This window comes from Castor canadensis, chromosome 14 (assembly GCF_047511655.1).
Source record: "Castor canadensis chromosome 14, mCasCan1.hap1v2, whole genome shotgun sequence".
NCBI lineage: Eukaryota > Metazoa > Chordata > Mammalia > Rodentia > Castoridae > Castor > Castor canadensis.
Genome location: NC_133399.1, coordinates 58,737,783 through 58,758,687, shown reverse-complemented (window position 1 = coordinate 58,758,687; position 20,905 = coordinate 58,737,783). Strand labels below are relative to the sequence as shown.

Sequence of the window (20,905 nt, the reverse complement as noted above, 5' to 3'; positions counted from 1 at the left end):
TGTGCTGATGTTCTCACAGAGCCCCTTAGAATGTTAAAGACTGTTAGGCCTGTGGTGCAGCTCAGCGGCAGAGTAAGTGTTTAGCATGCAAGGGACCCTGGGTTCAATCCTCAACGACACCACCTCCCCTCAAAAACACAAAACCAAAAAGTCTCTTATTCTTGGAGGTTAGGACTCCACAGTAAGAAGAGTTCAGAACAAGCATAATTTTCAAATAGTGCTTAAAGAAAGTTTTCAACACCACACAATTCCACCTCTCTATCGCCACTGCTTTCTGAGATTCTCAAGATACTGCTCACACTATATTTCTGCAGTCAGAGGGCTCCGAATCTGACTGTGCAGAACTATTGCTAAGCTACCTCCTACCATGATCGTGAGGTATCCCACCACAAGGGACAGCCCTCATGAGACAGGCCCTGCCAGCCAGCCAGGCAGGTTGTGACATCAGGATTCTCTGTGCCATGGGAAGCTATGACCTCTACAGGTTAAAGCAAAGAGGGGACATCTCTCCCAGTTACAAAGACAATCTCCCCGTCTCTCACCTGTGCTTGGCTGCCCCAGTTCCTGTGCTTGGCTGAGCTGGGAATGGATGTGTCTCTGAGGGTGACACCCAGGCCTGAAGAACCGGCTTCCTCTTGCCAAAATTTTCAACTTTACCAGCGGAGCCCTCTGCTGTTGCTTTTTTTTGAGATTCTGCTGTACTGGTGTGGTGAGTGTGGGAATGTGGAGAGCTGGGGAAAGAATGTATGGCAGGAAAGGTCTCAGAAAGGGAGGGGCTAGGCACAGGAGAGTCCAGGGTCGAGCCAGGAGGCTGACTGGGCCTCCCGCTTCCCTTTAGCTTTTCTTCCTCACCAGTGCTAGAGCCTGGCAACTGCTTATCCATGCTTGAGTTCTTGCCAAGATGTGGTTTATGCATCCCTAAAGCTGCTGTCTGGTCTTCAGGAGCTGCTCTGGGGGCTTTAGGACTGAAGTCACACAGACCCTCCTTGGGCAGGGACCCATGTGCCCCTTCACTCAGCCCCTTTGCTTTCTCAGGACAGGGAGGTGATATGCCTGCTTCCGGTGCTGCTAGCTTTGCTGTCTTCCCGTTGTCTTCAGCCTCATCTACTGTCTCATCATCTGATGCCACTTCAGGAATGGAAGGAAGGGACAAGCTCAGGTCAGCCATGATGGGAGACTTCACATCTGAGGCAGATGGAAGGCCACTCAGGGGCTCAGACAGCAGGCCTTCATTATCACCGGCTTTGCTCTGATACTGAGACATAAGGGTACTGTCCTCCTCAGTCTTAAAGAGTGGGGTGCCTTTCGCCAAGCTTGCTACACTCATGGAGCCTTCTGAGAAACTCCCCTCACAAGCAGGGACAACCTGATCTTCTGTGGTCACGGGCTGATTCTCTGCGTCATCTGCGTGGGGAGAGCTGGGAGGCTCTGCACTGGATGTGGTTCCAGCAGCAGCTCCCTCACAAGTCAGCTCCTGGGGATGACTTTTCTCTACCTCCTCCTCCATAAAGAGCTGCTCAGAAAAAGATACACGCTTCTTGGCTTTCTTTGGGCCTTCACTGACATTCAGATCCATCTCTTCATGCTTCTGCATCACAGCATCAAGAGGGGGGCCTGCCTCTCCCATCTGAAGGGAGGGCACTGCTTCCTTGGTTGTGGGAGTCATTCCGCCACCCTTAGCTCTGTTCTCCACGAAAGACCTAGACTGACCCTCAGAGTCCGTGTCTCCCACAATGGGACACTTCCTGGCAGTGGTGATTCCACCACTGCTGAGTGAAAATGCAAGTGGTACTTCTGGGGCCTTTTCAGGTGAGGAGACACATTCTCGCTCCAGGGAGGAAACCTTCAGAAGTTCTTGCTGCCCCATATCAGGCTGCCCCAGGAGAGACCTTCTGGATTCGTCGTTGATGGCTTCCTTCCCTGTGCCTGACTCACTGGTCTTGCTCCTTGGACAATCTTCCATCCCTTCCCACACTGGGATGGGTGACTGTTTGCATATCAATTCCGAGGCAGAAGAGCCAGTGTCTGGAACCGATGTCACACTCTCCTTTTGCAAATCTGCTTTAAGGAGCAAAGCTGGTTCTTCAGAACTGGCCTGACCCTTGCCTATGGGGGGCCAGCATTCAATTGGAGTGGATGTGGAAATGGGAGCTGCTATGTGGGATGAGAAAGAGGAGAAGACAGAGGGACTTTCAGAGGACTGTGTCTCTGTCTCCACTTCAGAAGGGACAGGTGCCTGACCAGAAAAAAGAAGAGGAGAGTCAGGGCAATAAGGAAGCCCAGCTTTGGGTTGAGCCTCTGGAGACACTTCCAGTCTGCAAAAAGGACAAAATAAAATCTGCAGGTCAGTTGCAGATGCATCATGACACACGTAAAAATAGTTGTTCAAAGAGAGAACTTTTTTATATTTGGAGAAGTATCCTACAAAAGACCTTAACATACTTTTGTATGGTGGTGGGGATTGAACCCGGGGCCTTGTACATGCTAAGCACACACTCTACACAATGAGCAATGCTTCCAGCCCCTAAAAAGGATACTTTTTATCACCAAGCACATCTGCCACACAATAGGAACAGAAAGATCCAGCTAAAGCAACAACCTACAGTTCCTTTTGGTGATTTATACAAAGCCTTGATTATGGCAGAGCGAAAAGCATCTAAAAAGTTCAAAGCAGTAAAAGATGTAACACAAGGCAACAGACACAGACTGTGAAGAGGAAGATGGTGTGGGTGTGGGTGTGAAATAAGTAGAATCTCAAAAAAAAAAAAAAAAGGTTTCTCACCCCCAGACACAGAAACATTGTGTGTGATTGGAGTTACATGGAAAAGCCAAAGTCCCTCAAGGCTCAGGAAGACTTTTACAACCAGGTACAGAGGAAACACAGAGAACTGTCACAGGCACACTCAAGAGCAGACCGAGGGTCTCTCATGCCAGCAAACCAACGCCATGGTGCATGGAGGAAAGACATCTTCCTCACAGGGGAATGTGCACTAAAAACTCATATACAGGTTCTGCACATTCCACAAGCCCAGCCTTGTATTCCCAGCTCACACGCTCACAATCTGCCTCTCACAGGGGCCTGATTGGCTTACTAAGACGGACAAACCATGCCTGCTGGGCTGTGACTTTGGGCTGGGAAACATCACTGCCCTTTATGTAGGCCATACCAGGCCAGGCAGCCAACAGGGACTGGTTAAAATAGATGACTAGCAAAATTTTGTCACATGTAAGTACCATTGTGGGACAGGCCAGGTTTGCTCCAGCAGAGGCCCTGCTGAGTCCCACAGAGGGAGAGGAGAGGTCCTACATGAGCAGAGCCAAGACTCACCGAGGCTTCACAGCTTTGGTCTGCGGAGCCCTTGCAGCGGGAACCGGTGGCTTGGGTTCAGACTTGGACTCTGGTCCAGCTTCAGGTTCTGAGATCTGCACCTCTTCAAAGGGATTGAGGGAGTTGCCCTGGCTGAAGGCAAGAGCCACAGCATCTCTCTCAGACCTTCTCACAAGGTCTTCCTCCCTGGGCTGGGCTTCTGTAAGAGTGCCTTCCTTCTCCTTCCCCAGGTCAGACAAGGGGCTTTCACCCTCACTGCCCTTAGCAACGTCCTTCTTTCCGGTCACCAGAGAAAGCAAAGAGGACTTCTTGCTCTCTGCCTTCTTGCTGTCTTTGGTTTCTTTTGCAGCCTCCAAGTTTGCTGGAGCCATGGTTTCCTTAGTGCCCCCACCAGCGAGTGGTCGGTAGGACGGCAGAGTCATGGACTTCACGGAGTCCATGGACTTTGGAGAGTCCTTGGTGGAGGTCTCAGATAGCCGCCTTTCCGAAGACATGCTGCCTCCTTCCCCAGGCTCTTTCCAAGACTTAGCAGCCAGGTTTTCGGTGGATGAGAACAAATGCTTCTTCCTGAAGCCCTGGGGGGATGGAGAATTAGAAGGGCTGCTGTCCTTGGTCTCTGGCTGCTCCATGTAAACATGGTTCCCATTGATGCAGACGTTAGAGCGGGAAAGAACATCATTCTTGGACCGAAGACCCCCAAGGAAGGAGAGTCCTTCCTTCTTGGGAAGGCTAAAGTTGATCTGGTTCAGTTGCTTAGGGTCTGCAGTTGCTGCTCTCTTTTGGGACATGGCTAGGAAGAAAAACAAAGAATAGAAAGGGGATAAGAAATTAAAAGAGTAAAGGTAGGGGATAGAGCTCAGGGTAGGCTGCTTGCCTAACATGCCCAAAGCCCTGGGTTTGATTTCCAGCACTGAAAATAAATAATTATTTAAACAAGTGGTTTGTAAAATAGAGGACTCACTTGTTAATGTCTGGCTACATTTTTAATTGTCACGACTGAAAGGAGGTAGAGCCCAGGGATGCAGCTAAACACCCTACAATGCACGGGAATGTCCCCCACAGCAAAGAGTCATCTGGCCAAACAGTAACCAGTGCTGAGGTTTGGAAATCCTGTGTGAAACCAATGAGAAGGGCTGCCCTTGGTAGGATAGCAGAATCTGTCCGCTAGCAGGGACTTAGTCATTGAACCTGAAGTTCAAGGTTGGGCACGGTGGTGCACACCTGTAATACCAGCATTCAGGAGGCAGGTACAAGAGGATTGCAAGTTTAAGGCCAGCCTGGGCCACACAGCAAGACTCTGTCTCAAAAATGAATAAGTAAACTGAAATTCAAAACAACTAACTCAAAGAACTGAATTCCTTAGCTTCCATTAAGGATATATACATCCAATAGGGCTTAGGCACATAATAGGAGTTCAATAATTATCTAATAAACATTAAATATCAGATTTACAACAAGGTTCCATGGTTTTATCCTTAAAAAAAAATAAAACGAAACAAAGAAACAAGCACTTGGATGGATATACTCATTCTTGAGCTCCAAACCCGGAACTCTGCACATCAGCTACAGATGTACATCTTACAACTAAGATGACTTGTCACCATCCCCACCACCAACACCTTCATCAGTGCCGTAACCACGCTGAATTCAAACCTTTCTCTGAAGATCTGCCTGCTGCTTCTCTCTCCAAGCAAAGTAGGCTAAGCTAAGTAGGCCAAGTAAGAAGAAGTGGGAACTCACTGTCCGAGGCAGAGAAGGATTCATCCTCGTTATCGTCATCCTCCCACCGGGACTGAACGTCTCCAGGACGGAGCAGCACTCTGTCTGACTTCGAAGTTGGCAGGACAGACATGGACTGGGAAAGGGATGTTTTCTGCAAATTTGACTTGGAAAACAAGGTCTTGATCTTTGATTTCTTTTTCTTGTCTTTTGAAAAAGACTCATCATCACTGTCAACTGAGGGCGTCACACTGGGGACAATGGCAGAAGCTGTATCTGATGCACTATCTTTATTCTTCCCTTTGATCTTGTCCTTGAGTTTTCCAAATGGATTCCGAGGCTTGTCTTTCATGGACAGGTCGAACATGCTGGCTGTCATATTGTTTCTCATAAACTGGATATCCACCTCAATTTCTCCTCGCTCTTTGTCCTTCTTTCCTGGCTTGGATTTTAAGGTGTACCACCTAAAGAGAGAAAGGTTGAGAGGTTACCTTTGATGGAAGAGCCTACAACAGTGTTCATGATCTCGTTACTTGCTCCCCTCTCTATGAATGCACTCTTAGGCTTTCTCTTTGGAGAGTAGTAGGTGAGGTGGGTCATGAGAGTTAAACGTGTACCATTATTTCTCTACTTTTCTGTGCTGAGGATGAAGCCAGGGCCTCAAGCATGCTAGGCAAGCACTGCACTACTGAGCTGCATCCTCAGCCCTGTACTATCATTTCTGAGATTTTTTTGCCTATGCTCTAGGCACAGATAGATTCTGATATTGTGCTTAGCATATAATTTTGATTTTTCGTAGTGAAAAAGATCAAACCCAGGACTTTGAGCATTCTACTCAAGGGCTCTGCCACTGAGCTGCACCCCAAGTCCTTACGATCATCTAAAATCTTGATCTAACAAGGTGCTATTTCTAAAAATAAAGAGCTGACCAGACGCCAGTGGCTCATGCCTGTGGCCCTAGCTACTCAGAAGGCAGAGACAGGAGAATTACAGTGTGAAGCCAGCCCAGGGCAAACAGTTCCCAAGACCCTATCTCAAAAACACCCAACACAAAAAAAGGACTGGTGGAGTGGCTCAAGTGGTAGAGCGCCTACCTAGCAAATGTGAGGCCCTGAGTTCAAACCCCAGAGCCACCAAAAAATAAAAACAAAACAAAATAAATAAAAATAAGGGGTTAGGCATGGAGATACATGCTTATAGACCCAGCTACTCAAACGCTGAGACACGATGATCACTTGAGCCCAGAAGTGTGAGACTAGCCTGGGGCAACAGGCAAGACCCTGTCTCAAAAAATAAATAAAAAGAAAAGAAAAACCCAGGCGTGGTGGCACGTGTCTGTAATCCTACCCACTGAGAAGGCAGAAGCAAGAGGACAGAAAGTTTGAGGCCATCTTGGGCAAAAGTTAGCAAGACATTGTCTCAAAACAAAAATACAAACAAAATGGCTGAGGGTGCGGCTCAGTGGTAGAACACAGAGCACTTGCCTAGCAGCTGTGAGCCTTGGAATCCATCCCCAGAACTACTACCAAAAAAAAAAAGAAAAAGAAAATAAACATCCCATCAAATTACTTCCAATCTTGTATTTTTCTTCAATAAAGTAAAAATACAGACTATATACAAACAGCTAAAAAGGTAGTAGGCAAATTTAAATCTCAAAGAAAATCAAGAGTTTGTAGAAAGGAATAAAGCCTGCCAGGGAGAAATACAACATACAAAATTCAGTTTTTAAAAGAGGAATGGAATAAAAGAGTCACAAAATGACAAATACTGTATATATGATTCCATTTATATGAGGTACTTAGAGTGGTCAAAGTATCAAGACAGAAAATAGAATGGTGGATGTCCCAATGGTGGTTGGGGGAGGGAGGGAATGGGGAGCTAATGTTTGAAACTAGTGCAAGTTGGAGAAAACAAAAAGGTTCTGGAGATAGATGGTGGTGAATGCACACAGTGTGAACTGATGTACATAATGCAATTTAAGATTGTTAAAAATGGCAAATTTGGGGCTGGGGTGGAGTCCACTGGTAGAGTGATTGCCTAGCATGTGCAAGCTCCTGTGTTCAATCTCCAGCACTGCAAATGAAGGAAAGTTAAATAAATAAATAAATAAATTTTATGATAGATTTTGCCATGATTTGAAAAAAAAAATGAGAAATGGGAAAGAAGGCATTTTCTTCTGGCTTAATATCAGATAAAGGAACATTTTAAGCATCATTCAAGTATTTCACACAGGCACCTGAAAACAACTTCCAGATATGGCAAATGACATTGTACCAGCCCCATTCTGTTGACAGACCAACTTCAGGAAAAAGAAATCTTAGCATTCATTTTCCACTTGGGAACCCAACACCACTGGTGCACCGCGAGCCCGATTACCAACAGGGCCATTGGGGACTAACAGGTCTAACCCTGGCTCACAGGGACCATCCACAAGTCACTTTGCAAACAGTGACCCTACATTCTGATGGGTTTTTCTCAGTGACCTATTTAACAGCCAATGGCTGTGGACTTTCAGGAAATGATGGTTTTGTCCAAATGAGCACAACTTCCTCTCTCACCTTCAGCTGCAGCTTGCTCAAAAGGAAGACTGCTGCCCCACTACTTGCATGATTCTATAGAGAAAAGAAACGGGTAGAGCAAAGTAGAAACCTAACACTTGAATAGCACCTATGGCATACCTGGTGTTGTGCACACTTGAGAGACACCCTCATTTAAGTCTCACAATAATGATGTTAAGTGGATATTATATCCACTTTACAAATAAGGAAATTAGAGCTCACAAACGAGATCGATTATACAAGGTGGCACAGGGTACAGCTAGGTTCTAAATCAGTTCGCATTTCCCCAAAACTCCTCTTCTTTCTCCTCCACTAAGATTTCTGCTTTAAACTCTCTCTAAGACAGGTGAGGTGACTCACACTTGTAATCCCAGCTCCGTGGGAGGACAGATGAGGGGAAAAGGTGGAAGATTTCGGTCCAGAGCCAGTCCAGCAAAAAGTTAGCAAGACCTCCATCTCAATCAACAAGCCAAATGTGGTGGTATGAGCCTGTGATCCCAGCAAAGTGGGATTCTTTGAGAGGGAAAGGCTGCGGTCCAGGCCAGCCTTGGGAAAAAATGCAAGAGCCTATCTATAAAATACCTAAAGCAAAAAGGGGTGGAGCATCTCACATGGTAAAATGCTTGCCTAGGAAGCCCAAGATCCAGAGTTCAAACCCCAGTACTGCCAGGAAAACAACCCACCCCCCAAACCTCTCCTAATTCATCTTCATTTGTGTTTTGTAACACAGAGAGACAGGAGGACTCAAACTTAAATTCTTTTTGAGGAAAGTTTAAGCTACTCTTTTTGTTTGTTTGTTTTGTGGCAGTGCTGGGGATATGAAACCCAGGGCCCACTGTGTGCAAGGCAAGTGCTCTACCACTAAGTTACATCTGAGCCCATAAAATTCTAAGTGAAATGTCCCTAACTAAAAAGAAGGAATAGGAAAACCCCCACCATAGCTTACCATTAATCATAAACAGTAAGATTACATGAATCCCAGCACACAACCTCATCAAAAAGAACTTAAACTGGATTAACAAAATCGAGCCAAGCTCTGATAAAATGATGTGAGCCACCATTTTGGATCTTGAGGAGAAATCTTTTCTGGCTTTTAAACCGCAATGCACGAGTAGGGGAGCGGGGTGCTTGGGGCTAAAGATGCAAGGTCTTTTTGAACAGCTTCTCCCCCGCCAGCCTCTTGTCTTTCTTTCCAATACATTTTCTAAGACCTGGTCTGGAATACTTTGCATATTTGTCATTTAGCTGTTGAGAGGATTATTTGTATTTTTCTTCTCTGACAATCATGTGGTAACCAGTAGCCTTGGTGATGAAGGGGTTTGGCTTTTGTAAATATCAGTTGGAGGCACCTGAAAAGAAGTGGCTGAGAGCCGCCCACAGAGCCTCAGATGACCACAGGGGCCACAGGGAGTGGGCTTTCACCTCCCTGCCCAGGGAGGAGGGGCATCAGGGGCTTCTCTACCAGCCGTCCCCACGGAGGCAACAACCTTAAAGACCTTCCAAGAATGCCATTTTACCATTCCTGGGGCCAGGCCTGTCTTTCCAAAAGTTACCAGTGTTTATTTTGAGCAAACCTACAGCCAACCCCAAAATCCTGCTGAGGGCCTGATTATTACCTGATGGTCAGGGCAGGCACCAAAGTGGGATTTGTTGTTGGAAACTTTCAATACCATTGGAGTACTAGCAGAAACTTCACCAACTGTTCTTGCTGCCTATATTTACAAACAAACCTAAACCAAAAATTAGGTACCCACAAACAGCTATGGGGCTATTCTGAGGATGTGAAAGCAGACTGGGAATTGTAGGTTGATAAGCATCCCAGCAAATCATCAGAACTTTTAAAAAATCTGAGCTGGATTTATCAAAGCTGAAAAGGAAAACAAAAATTGCTTCTTCACCTACCACTATTATCCTTAAATTCATAAACAGGGTGAGAAAGAGATGTTTGCCAAATCATGACTGGATAACCCAGGTGAAAGCCACAATCCACGAATATCTCACCCTAAGAGTTCCCAGATCAGGGCACGGTGTGGGTTTCAATATTAAGACCAGTTCAGTTTTCAGTGTACCTATGTTTTTAGTTCTCTTAACTCCTGCACCTCACAGCAGCACTTCATAAATAATCCAGTCCCAGCATGGCCGCACAGCATATGGTGGCAGTGTGGGTGTATCCCAGCATTACCTTTCACACAGGCACAGAAAGGTAGAGTTATCTCAGAAATCAGGGCTGGGTTCATTTTCCTATCCAAAGGGCAGAGTACAGAAAGAAAGCCATAATACCAAGGTAGCAAGTTTATTTTTAAGACCATAATCTGAAAAAATCCTTCAACCTATCAAAAAAGATTCAAATGATCCCTTCCCTAAGTCAATAACAATTTATTTACTTACAATTAAAACTCAGTCTTTCAGAAATTGAAAAGATCTCTGAACATGTAGAAAGTGACAGGAAAGTCATCTAAACCTTTGTGTGTTGCTGTGAATGGAACCCAGGTACTTGTGTATACTAGCTAAGCACACGTTTTATCACTGAGCTATACCTCTGGCCTCCAAACTATATTTTAAAGAACTAACAGGTGTAGGGTAAAAATTCAACCCATATAAAATGGCACAGGATGAAAAGTTCAGTATTCCTACCCCTCTTACCCTAGTCCTCCTCCCATAGAAAATACTATTACCAGTTCTGTGCTCTCCCAAGTGACAGCCTGGGCATATACAAGTGAAACATGTATTACCCAAACAACCTGCTCTGTTGTTTCTGTTTGTATAGATTTGTGTTTTTGTCAAGACAAGGTAACAGCTAAAAGTAAGTACACAAAAACTCATTTACATTTCCTACATTTTCAAAAACATGCCTTAAGGAGAAAAATAACTGCACTTGTAATCTCAGCACTTGAGAGGCTGAAGCAGGAGGATTGTGAGTTTGAGGCTAGCCTGGGCTACAGAGTGAGAGACCCTGTCTCAAAAAGAAAAAAAAAGAGGGAAAGGGGAATCAGGGAAAAAAGAGGAGTGATGTAGGGAGAGTAAGGAAGACACGTGTCAGTGTCCATATGTAGGAGCAGGTGCAAGACACTAGGATTGGCCTGAGTAGCCCAGCTGGGGAGCTAGCTCCTGGTCTACTGCAAAAAATCTCCTGGGCTCCTAACGGTCATTCACCCAGCCATACCAATTCTCAGGGGCCAATCGCCAAAGAACATACAGCTGGTATCTCAAACACAGGGAAAGCTGATCCCTGGGGCCTTCCATTGGAATGCTGCAGAATCACGAAGCGTGGTTCCTGCTGTTGGGAAATGAAGTCTCCTGTGCATCCCTGCAGACAGCCAGGATTACACTGGTTGGTAAAGGACTGTCTGGTATGCCTTAAAAACAAATCCTTCTGCAGCTGAAGCAAACATGTTTTTCCTTTAAAACATTCCAGAGGGCAGACCTGTACAGAGAAATAATGACTTCTGAGAGTCAGAGCAGACCCGGGTGCATGCCAGGGCACTAGAGACAGAAGAGATGAAAAAGCCCAAACAAGCTTACCCTCCATGGGGTAGATAGCGGGCTCAGCAAACATCGCCAAGTGTCAGTTACACTGGGACAACTGCTGCCAACTTTCTCACTTTGAAACAAGCAAAAATAATTCCCCATGAAAAGACACTCCTGCTATAGTATATAATTTCATCACATAAGGTTCTCAGCTAATTTAAGCCCCAAGGGGCTACCACAGTCACCTAACTAGGGACTGTAGGGAAAAATGAATAAATTTGGCATCCATGAATGAAACCCAGGAGACACCAGGAAAGGGAAGCCAACGCAGACCACCAGCTCTAGGCATGGTTGTCGCATTGGAGATGGCTAGGTGTCCAGTTTAGACTTAGGGTCAGTGTGGACTGCCTACTTCCCCTTTCAGGCCAAACCCCAACTACAACTTGTAGCACAAGTCATCCCCATGGTAACCAAGCATCACGACCCAGGGGATTGCAGCCTCGGGTGGGAGAGGCAGGAAGCACAGAACAGCACCTGATGGAGTGTTTGGAAGGAGGTCACACTCAGTCTTTCTGAGATAAAGACATTTTACAAAGGGACTCATGCATAGTCTTTCCCCAGAGACTAAAAAGAAAGCAGAATGCCATCTGACATCTAAAGAGGTTCTGAGAAGGACACGTGTGTCCAGCCTCTTCCCCATAGCCTAGAAGCAGTGGAGAGCGAACAGGGACTGAAATGTTTACCGCCTAGCTTCACAGAAGCTAGGCAGTTCAACAAGTTTTGTTATAGAATGAGGCGGCTGGCCACTGTGCCTAACTTTGAATTCAGAGTTACCCATCAGCCAACCTTTCATCCCTACACCTCTCCCTCGCCATTGTCAGCTGCGTGGAAGAAAATGGTCAATCCTGAAAGCAGAGAACAGGACTCCATTTTCTTACCCAATCTCAAAAACAGTCATCTTAGCAACAATGAAAGGCTATTTTTAGCCCCAAATAGACAATCCTAAGAACAGGTAAATGACATGGTAGAGAACAGAGTATTGAAAAAGCAGGTTCAAAATGCTTTGTATCCTTTCTTATATTATTTGATCTACAGAAATCGTCTTAGAAAGTGATCAAAAGGTGGCCAGGTGTGGTGGCACTGGCTGAAATCCAGCACCTGGGAGGTTTCAAGTCAGCCTGGTTTGCATAGTGAGACCCTGTCTCAAAAAAAAAAAAAAGACCAAAACATGTTATAGAAAAAAATATATTTATTTTTTATTTATTTAAATTGACTGTCTAGATCCTTACTAATCTATTACTGTTTCATAAATTTTTTTCTTACCAATCACTAGCTAAGAGGCTTTGGGCCAGTTATTTAATTTACCTCTGGCTTTAGCTGCCCTTCTGAAACAGGTTTTAGAGTGCTTATCTCATGCTATAAAGGATGTTATAAAGATTGAATGATTTGATACATGTAAAGTGCTCAGAACAGTGCCTGACTATATATTGTAGTTACAATGACTACTTAGTTGTAACCACAGTGCAAGGGCAATTTTATTTGTAGAACATGATACATTATTGCCTTATGGTCTCCATACAATTCTAATAGCTACATGATATTCTGTGAAGTACATATGTGCCATAATTTACCCATTCAGAGTTTTCTAAAAGCGAATTTAAGATGTCAATTGTCTTCCTATTAATGCTTATACTGTCTCTACAACAAAATCAGAGATAAGGGGAAAATAGTTTCTCCTGGGTATTGAGGGGGGGAGCGGGAGGGGGTGGAGTGGGTGGTAAGGGAGGGGGTGGGGGCAGGGGGGAGAAATGAACCAAGCCTTGTATGCACATATGAATAATAAAAGAAAAAAAAAAAAAGATGTCAATTGTTTTGGGGGGGAGGAGGTTGTTTTGTTTTGGTTTGGGGAGGCAGTTCTGGGGTTTGAACTCAGGGCCTTGCACTTGCGAGGCAGGTGCTCTACCACTTGAGCTATGTCCCCTGCCCAAGATATCAATACTTCTGACAGAATACATTACCAAATACTCAAATTTAGCCATCAACTATAAGTAACAATGGATTTGCCTTTGAAGGGAGTATAAAAAAAAGACTCACACAATTGGTTTGAATTACATAATCGACAAAATTTAAATATAGAAGAATTTTCAAAATACCATGATCAGTGTATAACTTCTGTAACTTCTTGAGAGACAGAAGGGTCCCCACAGAACTCTACAGGGTTTCTACACAAGGAGAGACGAAGAACAAAGCTCCCAAGCTCTCACATGTGCCAAGATGGCACAATCCACTTGAGTATATAAATCAAAGCATGGTTTCTAAGTGGGAAGCCAACACTCGATTCCTTTAGGTGAAGCCTAAAGGAAAAACCAAACATCTGCACTTAAAGATTCTCTAAGAATTAGAAAAATTAACTCATTTTTAAACATGTAAGCCTACCATGCCTGCGATCATCTACTTACAAAGTGTGATCACATCTCAAAAAGCCACAGATGTTAATATTCCACCATCAGATGCTGGATCTCACCTGCTACCCCAACGCAAATTCCACTGGTGCACTATATTCAATCTACCACAGAACAGCATGGCAACGGTAGGGTCCTCACAAAAAGAGCTTACGGGTGAGAAAAGAACATGCAATAGCTTGACTCACCATCCTTCAGCCAGGACAAAAGAAAACAAACTTCTGCATGACCAACATCAAAGAACATTCAGTCCACTCCTCACCCCATAAACAGCCCTCACGTCCTCCCTTCTGAGAGTTCCTGGCAAGGGAGCAGAGAAGCTGTGATTTATCTTGTAATCACGTAAGTCCAAAACAGGAGGGAAAAAAAAACACATGCACCAAAAGCATTCTTTAAAATGCAGCTTTAATAAATAATTAGTACAAGTGAAAAGTTCCACTTTGAATTGTACTTCACATTTGCTGACCATGAAAAGAAAGGTGCTATAGGAAGCAACACTCCCTGAAGAATTAAGTACCCTAGGGCTAGGCCTGCCGAGGTTGTCCTCAGGGAGGACGCTGGTTCCTTAGGACAAGGGGCCTTTCAGACCAGGCTTTCTGGAAGCCCCAATTATTCTGCCTAGAGGTTAGCCATGTCCCTGTTCATAAAAATGTACTGAAAAAGTGGAGTGTGTGGCAGTCACACCTCTAGAAATATTTCTCTGGGATTTCTTATAAATGCCTTCCCTCTAGGCCATTCAAAGGCCAGCATTCAGGAAAAGACACTTAATTACAACTGCCTTTTTTCTTTCCACAGGCACATTCCTAAATGTATCCCCCAGGGACACCCTGGAGACTCAAGTCCTTGCTTTTTCTCTACCAGATTATCAACATGCCTCTCCCTACAGAGAAAGAATTTCTCCTCTCATTAGTGGCTCAAACTGGTTCCTTTGTAAAAGGCATTATTAGCTACCCAGGCTCAGAAGGTAAACCTCCCTCTTCAATGTTAAGAAAGGGTACTGATCACAAAGCTGAACCCCAAAACTAGGAAACAGAAAGAAGGTAGAGCTCTGACCTCTTACTTTGCCCCCTCTACCACCACCCCTGCCAGTCTTTAATCCATTAGGCTAAAAGTAAGCTTAAACGGTTCTTCAGTTCACTCAGGTGAACTACTGCCTGCCCTGCAGGAACTCCAACCACTCATTCACTCCAGAGACATTGATTGAACCCCTAAGTTGGGTCACACAGCAAAAAATGACACAGGAGTGGTCTCTGCCCCAGGAAAAAAACAGGCCAAAGTCAGGCTCCTTCTGAGCCTGCTGGGGTGTGAGAGCTAACCTAGGACACCTTAGAGACAGCAAGACCCATTTTGCCAAATCAAAGATTGGATGTTGATTTTAATGAAGTTCAAAGACCTTGACATTTAGAGATCTGCATCAGACCCAGAACCAAAGGCCCCCCCTGGAAATTGCAGAGATAAAGATGAAGCCTCAGATGACCCCTTACCACTCTCTCCATCTGTGGCCAGTGTTCCCTAAGTCTTTGGAGCCAAGCCACAGATAGCTGTGCCTTCAAAAGCATAGGGAGAGAAGCATAATTTCCCAGGCCATATGACAGTTAAAACTATAAGATTTTAATGGATATCTAAGATTATTACTGTGAGGGAGGGGTTGATGTTAGCAGATACATGTTGGAGTTGATGGCAGTTTAATAAGCAAATACATTGCTTATAATATAGTTATATTTTAAGTCAATAACTATAAGTAAAATGACATCAGATATTATTTATAAAACTCTTTCTCTCTGACAGGTGTTATAGAAATACCACAGAGGTTACTGTAACAAAAAGAAAGTTTAATAAAATGAAAAAAGGCACAGGATTCTTAAAACTTATCTTCACCAATGTGAAATACTTAACTGGTTCGTTTACTTGACGGTGTTATTTTTCATTCATGGGTTTGCCTTTTCTACTGTTGTATATTATTTTTTCCCTTTCTTAGTTCTGTATTCCTTGAAGCAGGGACATCATCAGCTGTATAGAGCGCACTAGTGAGATTACACCAGCTACGTGATTACAGAACGAAGACTTGGCCACAACGAAGACACACATATACACACCCTGGTTTCATTGTCATGTCCTAGTCATTTGCTCCAATAGAAGACTCAACTCACAGTGGGACTGCCCAAAGCTGTCTTTGTCATGGTGACCTCACCCTGGTATCAGAGTGACTGTTGGGGGAAGAAAACAGCCACCACTTCCTGGTTTAATTTCGACACCAAGCTCTCTTTATTTCACTTGTTCTTTCTTATTACTTCCTCTCTCTCATCCCCTACCACATCCAATCTGTCAGTTAAGCAAATTAAACCTACAAAATATCTCTGAAATCAACCTACCTCACTCCATTTCCGTGGCCATAATCCTAGGCTACGCTACCACCATATTGCCTTAATTACTGCAATAGATAACACTTTGGTTTGCCTGATTCTACAATAGGCCAGATTCAAATCCATTCGCCATTCACTACCACAGTGATCATTGACAAATTAGATCATGCCACCCCTCTGCTTTGAATACTCAGTGGCTTCCTATTCTCCTCAAGTAAAGCCATCTCTGAGCTGAGTGTGATGGTACATTCCTGTAATCCCAGTCACTCAGGAGGTATAGACTGGAAGATAAAGGTCTAAGGCCCACCCCGGGTAAAATCTTGTGAGATCCCAAGAGGGAAAGGGCAGAACAAAAGCAAAAAATGAGGTGGGGGTGTGGCTCAAGTGATAAAGTGCCTACCTAGCAAGCCTGAGGTCAAGTTCAAACTCCAGTAGTGCTAAAATACATAAATAAAAATAAAGCCATCCCTTTCTTCAGCCTAATCCTACACAATCACAATCCTCCAGCTTTCCTAATGCTCTCACCTCCTGGCCTTTGCACAAGCTGCTCCTCTTTCATCAGCCCCCTTTCTTCACTCCTTACTAGAAGAATTTCTTTTTTATTCTTCAGGTATCTGCCTCAGAGGCTATCTGCAATCTCCTTTCTATTATTATCACTATTATTGTTGTTACATGAGCAGGGTCTCACCATGTTGCCCAGACTAGCCTTGAACTCCTGAGCTCAAGTGATCATCTTGCCTCAGCCTTCACAGTAACTGGGACTACAAGCACCAGCCACCACACCCCACTTTGCAATCTTCTTTAAATCATGCTCTTCCTGTTCTTTTCTTTTATGAGAACCCGTTCTTTTTCCTCCACATTACTTATCACAATACATGGTTATTTATGTTTGTGTCCATTTGTTTAAGGTCTACTCCCCCCAAAGGCATGAGCTTCTCAAAAGCATAGATCATTCCTGTCTTGTCCACCATTGTTTACACCGCACACCCAGCACATAGCACATAGTAGGTATTAGAAAATATTTACTGAAAGAATGAACGCACTTTATGGATGAAAAGGGGAAAACAAAAGTTGCTCCATATTGACTGTATTTCTTACAAATGAAATCACAAGCAACCCATCAAAAAAACATGAGAAACCTCTTCCACATCAAGTAATGATGACTTTGACATACTCTCCCCTTTTAGTCATTGCATTCCATTACAATAGTAAGGTAGAGTTGTTTATCCCAGAACCTATGAAGAATGCAGTTCTGAGCTCTGAGCTCAGTTTCCTACACTGAAGTGGGAGGGGCCTGAGAGGTAGGAGGGTTTCCAGGAAGGCCCAATATTATCTTTAAGGGAAATTCCAAGAAAGAAAAAACTTAACCAACAACACTGCTTGAATTTTCCAACCTATTACAAAAAATCTAAATGTGTATAGAAGGCCTAAGGGTATAAGCATAAACCCAATTGCTTAAATTTGGGTATTATAGATCTCTATGGCCATCTAAGCCATTTCTCTGAATCTAACTCTCCCAGAAAGCAATCGCCTAGCCCTTATTTCTTTTAAATAACTCAGATTTTTTCCACTGACAACTTATTTCAGCATTTTAATACACTTACATTTCTTCAAAATATCTACCTTTTATATTATCCAAATCCTTCCACATACAACCAGATTCCCTTGATATATATAGGTTTATGGTCCAGGTACTTAACTGACTCCCCACTTTAGCAAGATACACTGAGACCCTGGTTTTTAACAGATGCAGAAGTGCAAAAATCAGTTTGTTTCAATTCTTCCTTACTAAAAGTCACCACTCCTCCCTATTAAGTGTATCCTATCTGTCAGCTGGTTTGGTGTTTTAAAGATGTGTGTCATCACACTAAACTTGAAGTCATGATAAAAAGCACATTCTCTTGACTCCAAAGAAATTTGATAGGTGGAACCTTATTAAGAATAAATGGAAATATTAGCACAGTTGGCTCTTCATACTCTAATGGCTCTTGAGTTTCAGCATCTAGACCCATGACGAAAGTCCTACTCTGTTGAAACAACTCTTCTTTGCTAGAGATTCACACACACACTATAGGCCAGGATTTTAGCTTTTGTTTTGTTTTAGGTTTTCAGTGTCTGAGGTGGAATCAAACCATTAATAACTAGTTCAAATGAGTTTTCTAGCCCAACCAGTTTCTTTCTGTTAAAACTTCCATCTCTTGGAACATGTCTTATTCTCCAAATCTCAGATATCTTAGGCATCCTGTGATATACCAGGGCATCAGGTGACCTTGGTTTAACTGGGTTCCACCATCTCTTTGGAAAGTCCCTGGAAGTGGTAGGTGGAAACCTCAAGATTTCACTACTCATAGAGAAGCAAAGAAATCTTCCACTGAAGTTATAAAAACCCATTAACTAAGCATAATTTTCCTACAAGTCAATACCATGACTAAGTGGTAATAGAAACATGTAATAGAAACAGAAGTGACCATGTAGGTTTAGGATTACCTTGAGGGAAATGAGAAAAATGAAGATGCAGAGACTGAACCCTGAAAGAGCCAAAGGAGGTTTTCATCTCTCGCAAAGCAATACAGAACCTTTTGAATCTTTATACTGGCTTCATGAGTCCAGGAACCCAAAACACCTTACAAACATCAATTAAATCTGGCAATATGCTCCATTTATAAATAGGGAAACTGAGATGTTTAGAGCCAGGGCAACCCAACAATGAGTCAGAACCACAATGGACACCAGACCCAGTTCTCTGGAACCCCCACCTCTAGTAGGAGATGTGAGCTATCTTTCAAGGAAATTAAATATTCACATAAGAAACAGATGGTAGAGACAGAAGTGAACATCCATATGTCTTGGGATGGGACAAGACAAAGGATGATTAACAGCCAACATCCCAAGGTCCCCAATGTCATTTAATCGGATGGACAATTAGCATTGTGAAGCCCCTCTTTAGCAAAGACACAGCTCTCCTTTGGCTTGTAAGTTGATGCTATGAGATACCTCATCTATCCTCACATCAAAACTCTCCATTTTTATCTGACTTGAATTCAGAAATGCCTATTCATGTGTGGCCAGATAAGTAAATCAGATATTCCATTTGCAAACATACACACTGAAACTGAACCCACCCTAAAGTACTACTGAACCCTGTGGTTTTTCCTGTCTCCCTCACAAGGAAAAGCTAAAATACTCTGACTTATCTAAAACATACCAATTGAATCAGTGTACTTCGTAAACTGTAAGGCTTAGGACTGGCTGGCATCTGTAAGGTCAAGCAAAGTAACCAATTAGACTAATCAGGACTAGCTTGGTACACTAGATAAACTCAATCAGATGTTCCATGGGTTAAGCACTGCCCTTTCCAAACACCTGGGAATGACAGCAAATAAATCAGTAATACTGTACAGTGAACTGCGTTTTGCCCAGCTTTCCTGGGATGTGAGACGGCGTGACAGAGAACCCTTCACTGGAGAGCAACAGGTGAGTCACCACACGCCAGGAGGTGGGGGTGAGGAAGAGAGGAGAAGAGCCGGACAAACTCCAAATAGGAACAATGCCCAGTTCTGTCCAGCCAAGGGCGGGCCCCAAATCATCCATCACTAGGAAATCCTTACTAATTTGTTCTAGTTATTCTGGGAGGGGCCAACTCTGGTAGGGATGGGAGTTAGCAATCACAAGCAGTGGGCATTTCCCCTTTCCTGTCCCCACCCCCTCCTCCAGCCAGCCCCACCATAATGGCCCTGCTCTGGGGGCGTCGAGGGGTATCAGTCCTCCAGTTAATTTCCCTGAGCTCAGTCGTTCTCAGCTCACTAAAATACCCAGGAGGCCCTCCACACGAGTTAGGGAGTGTTATCAGAGACACACTACCCACCCGAAGAAGAATTCGCCTGCCCACGTATCCTTTCAATTCACCAAAGATTCACTTAGTGCTTACAGTGTGCGGGGCACTGAGAGGCGCCCCGCAGATTCCAAACCTCTCCTGCTTTCAAAAACCTTTAAGACTTCCACAGCCCAGCTAAGCTGAAGCTAGGTGAGACTGCCAGGGGAGGGGGGCCTCTCCCAAGGCCTGGATCCCCACAGCGCCCTGACCGCCACGCTCGGCCCTCGGGGTCCCAGCGCCCCCTCCCCCGGCCGGCACTCACTGCGTCTTCCTACGGCCCTGGTCCCGGTGCAGCTCCCGCAGGTCCACCTCGGCGCGGCCCAGGAACTTGTCGAGGCCGAGCAGCGCGCGGTGCAGCACGGTGAGCTGCAGGGTGGCGGCGGCCGCGGGCACGGCCCCGGCGGACAGCAGCGGCGGCAGCTCGAAGGTGGCCTCCTCTCGCCACACCGGCGCGCCCAGGCTGCGTTCCGACACCGAGGTGGCGTACTTCTCCTTGCCCACCTGGATCACCGCGTACGCGTCGCTCGTGCCCCCGGGGCCCTTGGCCCGCAGACCCCGCGCTTGCAGCACCGTCACCTGTACGTGAGTTGGGGACCACATGGCCCCAGGGCCCCGGCCCGCCGAGGCCGCCAGGGACATGGTGACGACGCCGCGGCCGGGTCCAACGCCAGAAGGTAGCAGCAGCCCGCGGCCAGTATGTCCAGCCCCGCCGCCCCGGCTACTTTAAGGCTTCCGGCCCCGCCCCCACCAAGGCCCGCCCCCTGCCCGCGCCTCCCGCCCCAACCTGTCAGCTCGGAGCGGCCTCCCGGGCGCCGGGGGGGCGGGGAGGTCACGTGGGCAGGGACCTGGCTTGGAGAATTGTGATCTGAGAGGCCGCGAAGAGGGCTGAGGTCTCCAGCTGCCAAAGGTCGCACGGTCCAGCACGAACTGTCTGAAGCATCGCCAAGTGACAGGTGTGTGATGTGTAGATTACTCAACGTCACTGAGTCTCAGTTTCTTCATTCGTAAAATGAGATAACAGTTACCAGCTAGAATTGCTGTAAACGAAAAATAATGCATTGATCTTTTTAGCACTGTGCCTGGCACGCGGAAGGGTGTTTAAGAGACTGTTAATGAATATGACCCCGGTTCAG

General features: G+C 45.1%; 1 protein-coding gene across 2 annotated transcripts in view; it reads right to left on the bottom strand.

The window, feature by feature from the left end:
* The window catches only part of Rab11fip1 (RAB11 family interacting protein 1), a 30,995-nt gene extending 10,497 nt beyond the window's left edge, over positions 1 to 20,498 (bottom strand). The window contains exons 1-4 of one of the 2 annotated variants that reach the window (XM_020156817.2): positions 20,035 to 20,498; positions 5,069 to 5,511; positions 3,329 to 4,118; positions 543 to 2,315 (exon numbers count right to left, since the gene is read on the bottom strand). In XM_020156817.2, the coding sequence (XP_020012406.2) occupies positions 543 to 2,315; positions 3,329 to 4,118; positions 5,069 to 5,511; positions 20,035 to 20,411 (3,383 nt within the window). In that variant the 5' untranslated portion in view covers positions 20,412 to 20,498. The remainder of the gene's footprint in view (positions 1 to 542; positions 2,316 to 3,328; positions 4,119 to 5,068; positions 5,512 to 20,034) is intronic. The other variant, XM_074054643.1, reaches the window with a different exon arrangement.
* Between the last annotated feature and the right edge of the window lie 407 nt (positions 20,499 to 20,905).